Source organism: Abramis brama (assembly GCF_963993115.1).
Source record: "Abramis brama genome assembly, chromosome: 20".
NCBI classification, from domain to species: Eukaryota; Metazoa; Chordata; class Actinopteri; order Cypriniformes; family Leuciscidae; genus Abramis; species Abramis brama.
The window spans coordinates 23181810-23194908 of NC_139982.1; the positions used below are offsets into that span (position 1 = coordinate 23181810).

A 13099-nucleotide genomic window follows, 5' to 3' on the forward strand; every position below is an offset into this window, starting at 1 on the left:
GCATATGTTCTTTATCCCTGATATCTTGTATGAAGTATCTCTCACCTTCTCTACGTCCTGCGAGGAGGCAGAGAGTAGAGTCTGACCGCTGGTCACCCACTGTCTGGCCATATGCACGTACTGACCCATGCCAGAGTCCTCCATCCATGCACACACCTGATCACATGACCATTTCGAGAAGGGGGCGTTCGTGTCACTGCAGAACACAAATGTAGAATATGAGAAACAGGAATGGTGCTTACATATGTTTCAGAACAGATCTCATTGTATGTGCTTTAGATACCGCGCTGAAGAACCGATGCCCAGGCAGGCGAGTCGTGGGCCGGCCGTGGCTCTGAAACCCCCTCTCTTAAAATCCGAATCAGAACCGTCAGCTGGAAGACTGCCAGACTGGGTTCTCCTGATCCTGTGAAGCAGAGGAAAAAAGATGTGACGAAACTTTTCATGATCCAATCAAGTATCCTGATGGATGAAATCAACTTTTGTCCTTTGCTAATTTAAAAAAAAAATATCACATTATGAAACATAAATGCTTATCGAATGCCGTCTGTCAACAACCAACTCACTTTCCCCATAGTTTTCGGATGCCTTTCTGGTTCTTCTTGTGCTCTGGTGAAACAGGGGACTGTTGACCTGATTCTACTCCAGATGACATTGGCGAAAGGTCAGACAAGGTTGAGTCATCTGTCTTCTCTGTCTTTCCTGTGAACAGGAAGTAATCCACTTGTTCTGATAGGGTTATGTGTTTCTATGTTTTTATGGGTTCACTATTGGACTGAATACACATTCTATCTGTACCCACCAACCACAAACTGATCATGCTTTCTCCGCGGCCCTGCGCCAAATATTAGCCATGCAAGAGAGCAGAAGGAAAAAAAGGAAAAACTAACATCACAATGCTGTTTTAGATATGCTTTTAAGCTCATATATTCCAAAAATGTAGAATAATACTTTTTTAAAATAGCCTTTGCTGCTGATTAAATAGAAAATAAGAAAATATTTTCTCAGGAAAGAAAAGTCTAATATAATTTAAAGCAGGTCAATCCATAAATATAATTTATATTAATAATGGATTATTCAACTCAATTATATAATAATTGTATAATAATTCAATTCAATGATTAGATGTACTGTAAATTGATTAATAATATGTGACCCTGGACCACAAAACCAGTCACATGGGTCAATTTTTAGAAATTGAGATTTATACATCATATGAAAGCTGAATAAATAAGCTTCCCATTGATGTATGGTTTGTTAGGATATGACAATATTTGGCCGAGATACAACTATTTGAAAATCTGGAATCTGAGTGTGCAAAAAAATCAAAACATTGAGAAAATCGCCTTTAAAGTTGTCCATTTATGTTTGCGATTGCATTCACTCACAAAAATAAATGTTTTATATATTTACGGTAGGAAATTTACAAAATATCTTCATGGAACATGATCTTTACTTAATATCCTAATGATTTTTGGCATAAAAGATAAATCAATAATTTTGACCCATACAATGTATTGTTGGCTATTGCCACAAATATACCCGTGCGACTTGTGACTGGTTTTGTGATCCAGGGTCACATATTATATATGTATTTATTAATAATATAATATAATATGATATAAATTATGATAAATCAAGACTTTGAATAATAACCAAACCAAAGCATTGTAAACGCTCATAAAAGTTTCTGGATTTTAACATTAGACTTCTGTATATGAAACCTAAATGGATTTTTCCTTATTCCTTTTTTCCATATACAGTACATTATATTTTCATCACATGGCACCAGTTTAAACTCCAAGTAAAGCAGCAAGGCTCACATAAACAAAGTCTAATCTCTGAGAGGAGAGGGAGAGAGTGTGAGTGTGAGAGAGAGAAAAAAACTCTTTGCTTTCAGCTTTAAAGAATCAGGATAGGAGAGCTTAGGTTAAATCCAATATGACACAGCAAGAGTGTGCTCTGTGGTCGCATGCTAACGTGAGATTGAGAGGACAATACCTAAAGCTGGAGCGCTGGCGCTTCGGCAGCGATCTTCGCACGGAGTGAGAGAGAGGAAACGTGTGCGGAGACAGCCACAAAGCCCGAGAGATGGATTAGTCCAAGAGAAAGAGTAAAGGGAAGATACACAGAAGCCCATGCAAAGACACCGTAGTGTTAAAAAAGCTGTTATGGTCGAAAAGCTTAGAGCACAAAAGTAGTAAGAATACAGTCTGTTGAGCTCAGAAAATGGAAAAGCAAACAAGCACGGTCAAATACGATTGAGGATACACAGTGTTAAGAAGGTCAAAGGTCATGGTATAAAACAGAAATTATGGGTGTGTCCGAAAGATACATTTATTAATATACCTAAAAAGTAAATGTATGAATTTATTAATTTGTATACATACATACACATTTATTATATATTATATATATATTAATAACTGTATTGTATATAACTGTATTTTATATATATATATATATATATAATTATATAATTTCTATAGACACATACATATACACACACACTGTCTATAAAACATGAATAGAATTTAATATATTATGACTCAATTTCTAGCCAAAAATAAACATTGTACATATTAAATCTATGCTTGCTCACTTATATTTGCTTTCAGACACAGCCCATGTGAAAAATGATTTTGACAAGGAATTCTGGGTGCTGTGAGACGATTGCTTACTTAGGTTGAATTCACTGTCTTCACTTTCATCAGGAGACAGCTGTAGAGGGGAAGACGGCAGAAGTCTCACGCCATTCTGCTCTGGACGACTAAACTTGCCCGGGAGCGTCTGGTATTTGTTATTTTCTGGAGTATATCGGTTCTGCAGAAGAAATGTATTTATCTTAGTGATTAAATATTTATCATAAGTTTTTTATGTTGCTACAGTATGAGTATATTAATTATATTAACCATATAAATTTACAATAATTACAAACAGCTTTAGAATTTAATGAAAAATGATACATGATATAATAAATAAATACACATTTTATTAGAATGACTATAACGAACACTAGCCTACTATCAGGTGTAAGTGTTTTCTCGTTAATAAGCATTTTTATTAAATAAGCCATGCAAATAAAAAGAAAAGCATGTGTGATGTTAATTAATGCATATGCATACAGCAAAGGCTATTGTTGTGGTTATGTTTGCTTTAGTTTTATTGGTCATGTTAGCTTGTAGTACCTCTAAAACAGCCTCTACTGGTTGGCCCACTACATGCTTAAGAAAAACCAACAGTATAAACACAAACATACACTCAGTTAGGTGAGTCAAGTCATTTGTTAAAACATACAAAGCACAATTGTTAATGTTAAAGAGATTTGAGTTGAGCTGAGACATTCATACTAAAAGCATTTTGTTAATGAGATGAGTTAGTTGGCAAAAGTCACGTTTATTTAGAGCAAAATGATTCAGGTTTTTGTACCATCTGTAAGCTTCCACTTTGGAGCTCTTCCAAGCTGGTGGACAGCATTCGCTGCATTGACCTGAAAATAAAACCATGAACAATTATATTAAACAAGCTATGATTACGTTATTGTGGACTAAGAGCATCTCATTGGTTCAGGTTATCATGGACTAACAAATGTCTACACTGGAAGCACAGTACACATGGTTAAAAAAACAAAAGACGACTGAAATTAGAAGGTCAAGAACCAAAAACATTATGAACTAGCTTTAATGTAGCCTAAAACCTTCCCATATATAAGATTAAAATGAAAACTATCATTTTCTATTTAATTTTCGAAAGCAAATTAAGCCCTTAAATGACAAAACCATTTTCAAGGTGACAATGACATCTTTCCAGTCAAATATAAATTTAAAATGCAATTAATGATTTGACATTTGAAATCTCAAGGCAAGACTGCATTATTAAATTATGTGGGAAAAAACACACACACACAAAAAATAAAAATTGCAGTTTTTACAAAGCTTTTGCCCCATATTAACATTTTTCAATGTCATTTTTTTTTATCATTTCTTTTTTTCCTTTCACAATGTAAGAAATTATGTTTTTTAAAAGAAAAAATGCTTTAATTCAGTAGGGATGCGTTAAATTAATCAAAAGTCACATTAAATATATTTATAATGTTACAAAAGATTTCTATTTTAAATAAATGCTGTTCTTTTGAACTTTCAGTTTTATTTTATTTTTATTTTTCTAGTTGCTAAAATACTGCAAAAAACAATACATCTAGAAACTGACTGTTTTTGGGAGGGATAGGGTGCATAATGTCTTAACATAATTACATACACCAGAGGTCCAATCATCCTAGACTAGATCGATGCGTGTAAACAGCGTGTGTGTGGCGTATGGCAATGACATCACAACAAAAAGCCACTGCTACATTAGAAAGCCTCTTAAACAAGCACAAGCACACACACTGCACTTGCCATTGTCTGCTGTAAAAGCCCAAATCGCCAATGGATACCATCGAGGTCTCCATGGAGGGCTGTATACTGCGACAGCTGGGCCGGAGAAGGATAGAATGGGATGGAGTGCAAGGAAGAGAGATAGAGGTGACAAAATCACATTAGCTTGGCTGAACGATTAGGACAGCGAGTTTGCAGCAAAAGGGTCCTTCTCCCATAGATGCCTTTACGTAAAGCGTCCCACTGAGACCTCTGAGACTCCGCTATCATCAGTGTACTGTTAATAATACAACCTCTCGCTCACCTGGAGTCCAGTTCCCTCTGAAGACATGGAGGAGAGACCAGGAGTGGCGACGGGCCTCGGGAAGACATCTATGCAGAGGAAAATAAACAGAAATTGTCATTGGGAACAGCAGGAACATAAAACCTAACTAAAGTTGAATAGAAATATTGACCAAATGGGATATAATCTTTGCTTTTGCATTTTATCTTTCCCCTGAAGTCCACTTAGAATATTAGTCAAGGTTTCTTGTACCAAAAACAATCATAATGTAGTTTTTCCACAATCATTTTACTTTACAATCAATGTCAAATTAAACTGACTGTTTCTACTACACATACACTAACATTTTTGGGTCAGTACGATTTTAGTTTTTGAAAGAAATGAATGCTTTTATTCAGTAAGGATGCATTCAATTATAATGTTACAAAAGATTTTTATTTTAAATAAATGCTGTTCTTTTGAACTATTTATTAAAGAATACTGGAAAAATAACGTATCATGGATTTTACAGTACAACTGTTTTCAACATTGATAATACGAAATTATTCTTGAGCAGCAAATCAGCACATTAGAATGATTTCTGAAGGATCATGTCACTGGAGTAATGACTTCTAAAAATTAAGCTTTACCATCACAGGAATAAATACATTGTACAACATTATAATAATATTTCACAATATAACTGTATTTTTGATCAAATATGCAGCAATAATGCAGCCTTGGTAAGCATAAGAGACTTCTTCCATAAACGTTTTAAAAATCTTACTGACCCCAAACTTTTGAACAATAGAGAAAGACTTCTACATAAAACTACTATTGCTTCATTTCTTCACTCAATTGATATGAAAACACGGACAATCTTATGACAGTCTTACAGTCTAAACTGTTTTTCCATAAATGGCCTAATTGTACTAGAAAGGGAAGCAAGAATATACAGTTTTTCATGATATGACCCCTTTGAAACATTACCTGTAGTTCTGATCTGATGATGTCCGAGCACACTCTATGGGTCAGGGCTCTTATTTTTCGGTTGCCAGAAAGATCCTCTTCACTGCTGCCAGACAGCAACGTATCGTTGGTCACTGAAGGGAGAGAGAAACAGAATCAGCTTCAGCTTTAGCTTTGTTTTGGGTCAAATTCATCGAGCAAAGGTGACTAAAACATTGAAGAAGCAAGATGGCGTTTTAGGCAAAGGTTGTCCAACAAATAACCACGTACCTTGAGAAAGGGCCAAGCCATCCTTCAATTTTCTGTACTGGCCCAAAAGAACATTGAGTTCATCTATGTGGCGATCCTACAGAAACAAAATGGAGTAGATGTTCAGCCCATCAGCAAACCACTCGAAATGTTACAAGATGAATGGTGCTTCCTGCAGATTTTGTTAACCAATGCCAAGTGCACAGATACTGACTTACCTTTTCATTATTGGCAGCTATCAGCGTCTCCATTCCAGTTTTTAACCGCTGTAACTCTTGATCTGGAACATAAAGAGCAAAACTCAGTTCATATGCACTATTACATCATTATGGTAAACTTTAAATTATGATTAGCATTACAGCATTTAATGTACTGTAGTTAAACTAGAAGCAAGCTACACTGTAGAAACTTAAATGGATATCTTTCTAGATATATGAATATATATATGATATAATTCACAATTTAATCAGAGACACATTTTTCGAGTTTTTGAACAAACAAACAATATCTAAGCTGACAGCATCAAATTTGAACAGGAAAATGTACACTAAATACAAAAAAAAAAAAAAATGCACCCTGATTTACCATACAAAAACATAGTAATGTGCAACAGATTTAACTGAATATTCCTCTACACATGAAAAATTAAAAGTTTAGGACAAATCAATTCAATAGAATCAGACTTTGATTCACGAGAATTAACCAAATCTTCCTGAGCTATGGTAAAGTCTTTATTATGACTGAGTAAGACTTGAGTCAATAGAATACATTTACTACTGAGCTGTTAATAATGCAAAAATTATAAGATTAGCTGCTTAGTGGTACAATGAAGAATGAAGTTCAGCAACAGAGAGTAGATGTGAGGTGATTAGTTGATTCATCTATTTCTTTTCTCTGAACTGGCCATTGCCCTAGCCCTACATTAATAGTAAAGAATGAGTTTTAGCTCACAGACCCATGGGAAAGCAATGAGTGGCTGCAGGGTGTGACGACAAGCATGAATCAGACACTTAACAACCCCTCCACGCGCACACACACACACACACACAAACACAAACACACACACACACACACCCAGGTAGCCACTGAGGGGATGTGTGCGACAGGCTTGACAGCATGCCAGTGTACATTAGCCAGATTGACAGAGACGCTGAAGGGCAGTTGAATCAAGCTGGGGTACAGCATGGGAGGATCTGAGATGTTGATCTGAAATGTGCGCTTACGTTTGTCTCTCAGCTTTTTCTTATACACTTCCTCTACAACAGGGAGCGTTGAAGACCAGAGGCCACAGTGATTACCAAAAAAAGCCACATGTTAGTAATTTCAACACTCACATGTACATTTTCCAACACACACCGTCACTCCCATGCAGCTAGTATTTGGTACTTTCCACAAACAGCGAACATTTTTAAGTGAACTAACCATTTCATTTTTATTGTATAAAACAACAGTAATTCAAACAAATCAGGGCTTAAATTTCAGGCCTGTTTTTGTTGCCTATTCATGGAAAGTGCCTTTTAGTAATGTAATGCTAAATTATTCTGGGTTAAGGCCTTGTTAGCATGTTGTAGACAACCGTTAGGATTTAATCTTCTTAGATGTACCTCTCTCTGTGATGTCATTGTTGATGGTTCCTCGGGACAGAAGCTGACTCTGTAGACTCTCGATTTCTGCATCTTTCGTAGAAAGCAGCTGCTGGAGTTTGGCAATCTCAGTCTAACAAAAACGAAACACTTCAGCAGATTAGCACCTTTCATTTGATATATTCAAATGATATATATATATATATATATATATATATATATATATATATATATATATATATATATATATATATATATATATATATATATATATATATATATATCATTCAAATATCTTCAGCTTAAACCACGATTTTTATTAATTTTCATGTAAGAAAGACAACAAGGCACACATTTTACACAACATCATGGTGGATATTCAAAATGGACTTTATCACATTAGTGCTTTTTGGGAGAACGGAAGAATCTAACATTGACAACACAAATGTGACAGTCAGGCACAACAAGGTTAAATAAGGATAAAATGACCTTCACCATTTTGGGGGCGACCAACGGCACTTTCACACATAACACTCACTAAATCTTCACAAAGCAGGAAGAAAAGTTGCGATACCACAGACAAGCAAACACTTTCTGTCTTTGTAGCATATTTCAACCATTAAAGTACCACCACCAAAATGCTAGCAGAACTCTCTATGATTTCCCAGAAAACACATTCAACTAGCTATGCTGGATCTACAGTAGGCTACATAGTTGAAAAAAATGGTGCAAAATTATTTCTTTTGAGCTTAATGAACATCCTAGCAAGCTAAAAATCAAGATAACAGATTTTCTACTCGATTTACATAAGCTTGAAGAGATTACATGTACGTCAGCCCCATCACATCAGAAGTTTGTGATTAGCTAAAAATTCTATGGCAGCATCCTCAGAGCATACTAACCTTGTAAATGCTCAAATGTTAGCACATAGCATCACACATGACCCTTCTATCATTTCTGTGCCACCAATGGCACGACAAATAAACACCCCCCCCCCCATCTGCCGTTGTTTAGTCAAACATGAGAGAAGCTTGAGTGGGTAGTGACAGACAAATATGACTAAACTTAGGATTTTTTTTGCATTTTCAGGCTAGAGAAAAACACCAGACATAATGAAGTCTACAGAAAGGATGTATATACGAATACGGTGTGCGTATCTGTTTATATCGCCATGTTAAATTGCTCAACCCTTATTCCTACAATCTGCTGGAGGATGTAGTCATGCATACCTGAACGAATACGCAAATACTAACACAAACATACACATGCTTCTTCCATCAATGAGCATGAGGCAAACACAGATTTGATGATCTCTAGTAGCCCATCCACTCGTACGGTTTCCCTATATTGCTTGCTTCCACACATAACATGGTTTAAAAGATTGCCACTGGACCATGTGAAGCTTGCTCTTGAGAGCAATTGTGAGCGGTCTAAAAAGGTCAGCATCAAGACGAGAACTGGGGATCATGAAGCTGCAGGATTATTGCAGGAAACTACACAATGCATGTAAAAAGCTTGTCAACAACTGAGTAAATCAATTACATAAACCAGGGGTGTCCAATCTTGCTCCTGGAGGGCCACCTTCCTGCAAAGTTTAGCTCCAACACACCGGCCTGAAAGTTCCTGAAGATCCTGAGGACCCTGATTAGCTGGTTCAGGTGTGTTTAATTGAGGTTGTAGATAAACTCTGCAGGATGGTGGCCCAGATTGAACGTCCCTGAAATAAAACAAATATAGGTGGAAGAGGGTTCAAGAGACACACAGAGAATGGGGTTCAGACTGGGAGCTCAGAGAGGCATAACAACCAAAGGAGTGGATATTTTCAAGGAACTTTCAAAAATCTCGGTTGAAAACGTAGACCTCCAAGTCCCGAGCAGAGGTGGAAATGTAATGAAATCGACCCTGTCCAAAATGGCACTTCTTATTTTTTTAGTTTCCCTGTGGTCCACGAGACATTATGGTGTCCCATTTTATGATTCAAGAGGGTACTCCCCATGTGTCTTCAATGGACCTTGAAGAACTCTATAACAATCTCTATAGTGGTGTTATCCAGCAACACTACATTAAACTGTGGACGCAAGTACTGAGGGTGCCATTTTTGGACAGGACCATCATCACCCTCTCCTTTGTGTCATACTCCTCAGGGAGGATGGCAAGGGATAAGGAGTGGGGTTAAGCACCTGAGCTGTCCGACAGCGCTCCTCCCAATGCTGTCGTTCTACCTGAGTGTGCTCGACCGTGAGCTTCAGGGTAGAAAGTTTGGTCATGAGCGACTGGTAACAGACATGGAGAGAATAGGTGATAGAAAGCTGAAGGAAGAGAAAGCCAGAGGGATGTTCATTATGCGGAGAGCTTAAGAATGTGAGTGCAATGAACTATTGAATAAAGAGTCCAATTAGTATGTATAGAATAGTTACAAGATCAAAGAAAGAAGTTGCATTGAGAGTTTGCATTTGGGTTTAAGCCAATATGGCTAAAGAGACTGTTAGTAAATACTGATGTGGTAGTTGAAGTTCATAATGAACCAATCAAAACCGCAAGAGCACCAATTAGTAGACTGAAGGCTAACAGGAGTCAGATTTAATATACAGTACATTACCTTTGTGGCTTTGAGCTTCCTCTCATATTGCGATTTCTCTCCCTCCAGTTCTTCAACTTTGCTCTTAAAAAGGCGAAGCTCTTGTAGCAATGCCTAAAGAATGAACAAAAGCAAAGAAGAAAATTTACACGTTACCTTTTGGTGGCAAATATCCTATCCCTTTGGCAACAGCTATCTAAGGTATGGAGCCCCTAAATTGACTTTGTAGAAAAAATAAACCCCCAAGATTCACTTGTGCATGTGGAAAATTTTTCTTACGCACACTCGAAAGTTCCAGGGGCTTTTCCCATACGAATTTCACTTTAGGGGCTCTGCACTAAGATCATTCATATCAAAGAAAATTCAGAGGAGAGGGTTTGGATTGACCCATGAAACCCACACACCGTGCAGTTAAATACAAGAAAGCTCTGGAGATTCATGGGAAAACTTGTTTCTTAAAAAGACGCCTTGGCTCCTCAAAAACTGACAGAATTGATCAAGGAGGAAACATCTAATAGGGTCACCACTAAGCCCACAACCTTTCTGGAAGCTCTCTGGAACTACTCAGCAACCGTTAGCGTTAGTGAGCATCCATCATGCAGGTTTACACCCAAAATAAATTACATTCTTTCATCAGAACACAATGCAAACACCAATAACCATGAGATTCCCACAGTGGAGCCCGCAGACATATTGGACACTGTAGGAAGAGGCAGTTAGTAGTAATTCCTGTTGGAGTGTCCAAAAGTGAGATGGGGGAATGGTTATGTTTTAGGGTAGAGCAAAGAGGTAAAAGAGGGTCTTGAAGTAAATCCACCATGTAATGGAGGATCTGCCTACATTCTCTCCTCCGCTTCTACAGCGGCAGCTGCATTCCTCAGCGTCCGAGGCACCAAGACCCACATCGGGGCTCTGGTCGAGAGCCTCGCGTGCGCTACTGTCCCCCATGCTCTCCAGGGCCCGCTGCTCCTGAATGCGATTGCTGATTTCCTCCTGGAATTTACACATCTGCTCCTGTAGTTCACTAATTAGATTAACCACACTCTGAGAGAGCAAAAACAAGAAAGCCAGAAAAAGGAAAATGTTGATCAGATTTGGAAACAATTATGAATAGACATAGATGATTTTGTGATTAATCTGGTTTCTCTAAAAAGGCATATTTATTCTTTAGCTTTGTGGAATTGAAGCCAGTTTTAGTTTCTAATAAGTCACATGTCCTCACCAGAAAAGTATTTCCAGGTTCAGGTTTCTTGAACTTTTGGCCTTGTGGACTTTTAGAATATATATATTTTTAGTAAAGTCATTTTAAAATCTTAATCAAACTGCCACTTTATTAATTTGTCCACTAACAAAGTCCTACTGTGTATATACATTTACACCACAATAAGCGTGTCATTTTATTTTTCTGAAACTAAACTTAAAGTGTTATTTCCATCACACCTCAAACAATGTATTTAATAGCACTGTGATATGAAAATGGAAATCTTTTTTTTTTTTTTTTTTAAACCTAAATCTATAGTCTCTACATTAAAGGCAATAAATATATATATATGACCAAATATTTCCCCACTGAACAAAAATACAAAAACGTGAACAGCCTTCCATGTTGCCAGCATTATATTTACTTTTTCTGTTTTATGCTTGAAACAATGCCCTTTTGTATAAATAGTAAAGGTGATGATGGGACCTTCTCTTTGCCAGAGTAAATAAGTTACTGACCTACTAATTTTACAGAAGGGTTTATATGAGGGCAAGCTTTTCTGGCGACCAAGCTACTGTATTTCATAGGATAAAATGCAGATGCTTGTGATTCAAATTGTTTTTGAGACAACATGGGGAGTAAATCTGTAATACTTAATCAAAACTGAGATGTACAACAGTGCTCTGCACTGATTAAGAGATCTGACTTTAGCAACGAGCGTTTTAATGTTCGGTTTGTTTTTCACTTGTGAACAGTCAGTCTAAATGCAGTCTGCCAGAGGAAGTTTCATATGATATTTCCCATTGATGCTAAAGCTGATGATAAGGCACACGTTCCACGCCTATATTTAGCTCCATGCTAAAGGTTTGTGAGTGGGGGAGATGTCTGTGGTGAAAGTGTTTGTGACTGTGGTATGTTCAAAGTGAATTTCAGCCATTCCGTCCCGTTGAATGGAGCCTTGCAGCTGTCACCCTTGAGGCCAGTGTTTGTTGATGCAACAAATGCAAGGAGAGCTCAGTTACCCCAACACTAAGAGTGTGAGATGACGCTTAAAAAAAAAAAAAAGATGTAAAAAAATCTTGTAAACACAAGATTGAGTCATTACCCAAAAAACATTGAAATTTCCAAAACACTGAAACAACAAACACAATTTTTTCTTTTGTACATCGTATGCATATTTTTCATGTTTTGTTAACTTTTGCCACAAGTGTTGCAGGTTTATACATCCCAATTTCAAAACGTATAAATATTAAATGTAAGATGTACGTACGGTGCCCTATAAACTGGAAATACTACATGCATTTCAGTGATCGGCCATTAGCAGCCTTTTCTTTGCATTTCACTTAATTTCTAAAGGTGAATGACACCCATTGCAGATACGTGTTAAAAACCGTGTGTGTACTGAATTCTCATCAAGACAAGCACTGAGCACTTCTGGCGTCTGTCATTTCACGTTCATCAAACTGCCTGTCACTGTCTCCCATTTAGGCCCACCGCATGCTTTTGTGTCTCTAACGATTAACATCTTCCTTTGTCAGTGCATTGCCTTTTTGGCACTGGGAGCATTTGTGGGACATAGGTTTTGAGTGTGTATGTGTAATTGTCTGTGCATGTGTGCACATATCGTTAAATCATGTTTCTGTAAGCACATTGTCAGTGTGGAAAGGCTGAGTCTGTGTGATAGCCCGGCTCAAACGATTGATGAAGACATAACAAAGAGACTATTGGGCTCACAATCCTTCCCATTTTTTTGTCTCTCTGAGTCCTTGGTATACTGTACCTACCTGAAATATAACACCAGGAAAATGTTCACATACTACTAATTGAGAAAAAGAAAAGCCAGTTTTTCTAATGACCAATGTCCAATATAGACAGCACTCA

The 13099-nt window shown here is 37.1% G+C and overlaps 1 protein-coding gene across 1 annotated transcript in view; it reads right to left on the reverse strand.

The window, feature by feature from the left end:
• ppfibp2b (PPFIA binding protein 2b) overlaps positions 1 to 13099 on the reverse strand; it is a 56164-nt gene that overhangs the window by 7345 nt on the left and 35720 nt on the right. The window contains exons 10-21 of the mRNA XM_084095222.1: positions 10858 to 11061; positions 10039 to 10131; positions 7461 to 7572; positions 6075 to 6136; positions 5878 to 5953; positions 5629 to 5741; positions 4681 to 4748; positions 3430 to 3490; positions 2682 to 2823; positions 567 to 702; positions 284 to 406; positions 46 to 196 (exon numbers count right to left, since the gene is read on the reverse strand). Coding sequence (XP_083951348.1) covers positions 46 to 196; positions 284 to 406; positions 567 to 702; positions 2682 to 2823; positions 3430 to 3490; positions 4681 to 4748; positions 5629 to 5741; positions 5878 to 5953; positions 6075 to 6136; positions 7461 to 7572; positions 10039 to 10131; positions 10858 to 11061 — 1341 coding nt within the window. The remainder of the gene's footprint in view (positions 1 to 45; positions 197 to 283; positions 407 to 566; positions 703 to 2681; positions 2824 to 3429; positions 3491 to 4680; positions 4749 to 5628; positions 5742 to 5877; positions 5954 to 6074; positions 6137 to 7460; positions 7573 to 10038; positions 10132 to 10857; positions 11062 to 13099) is intronic.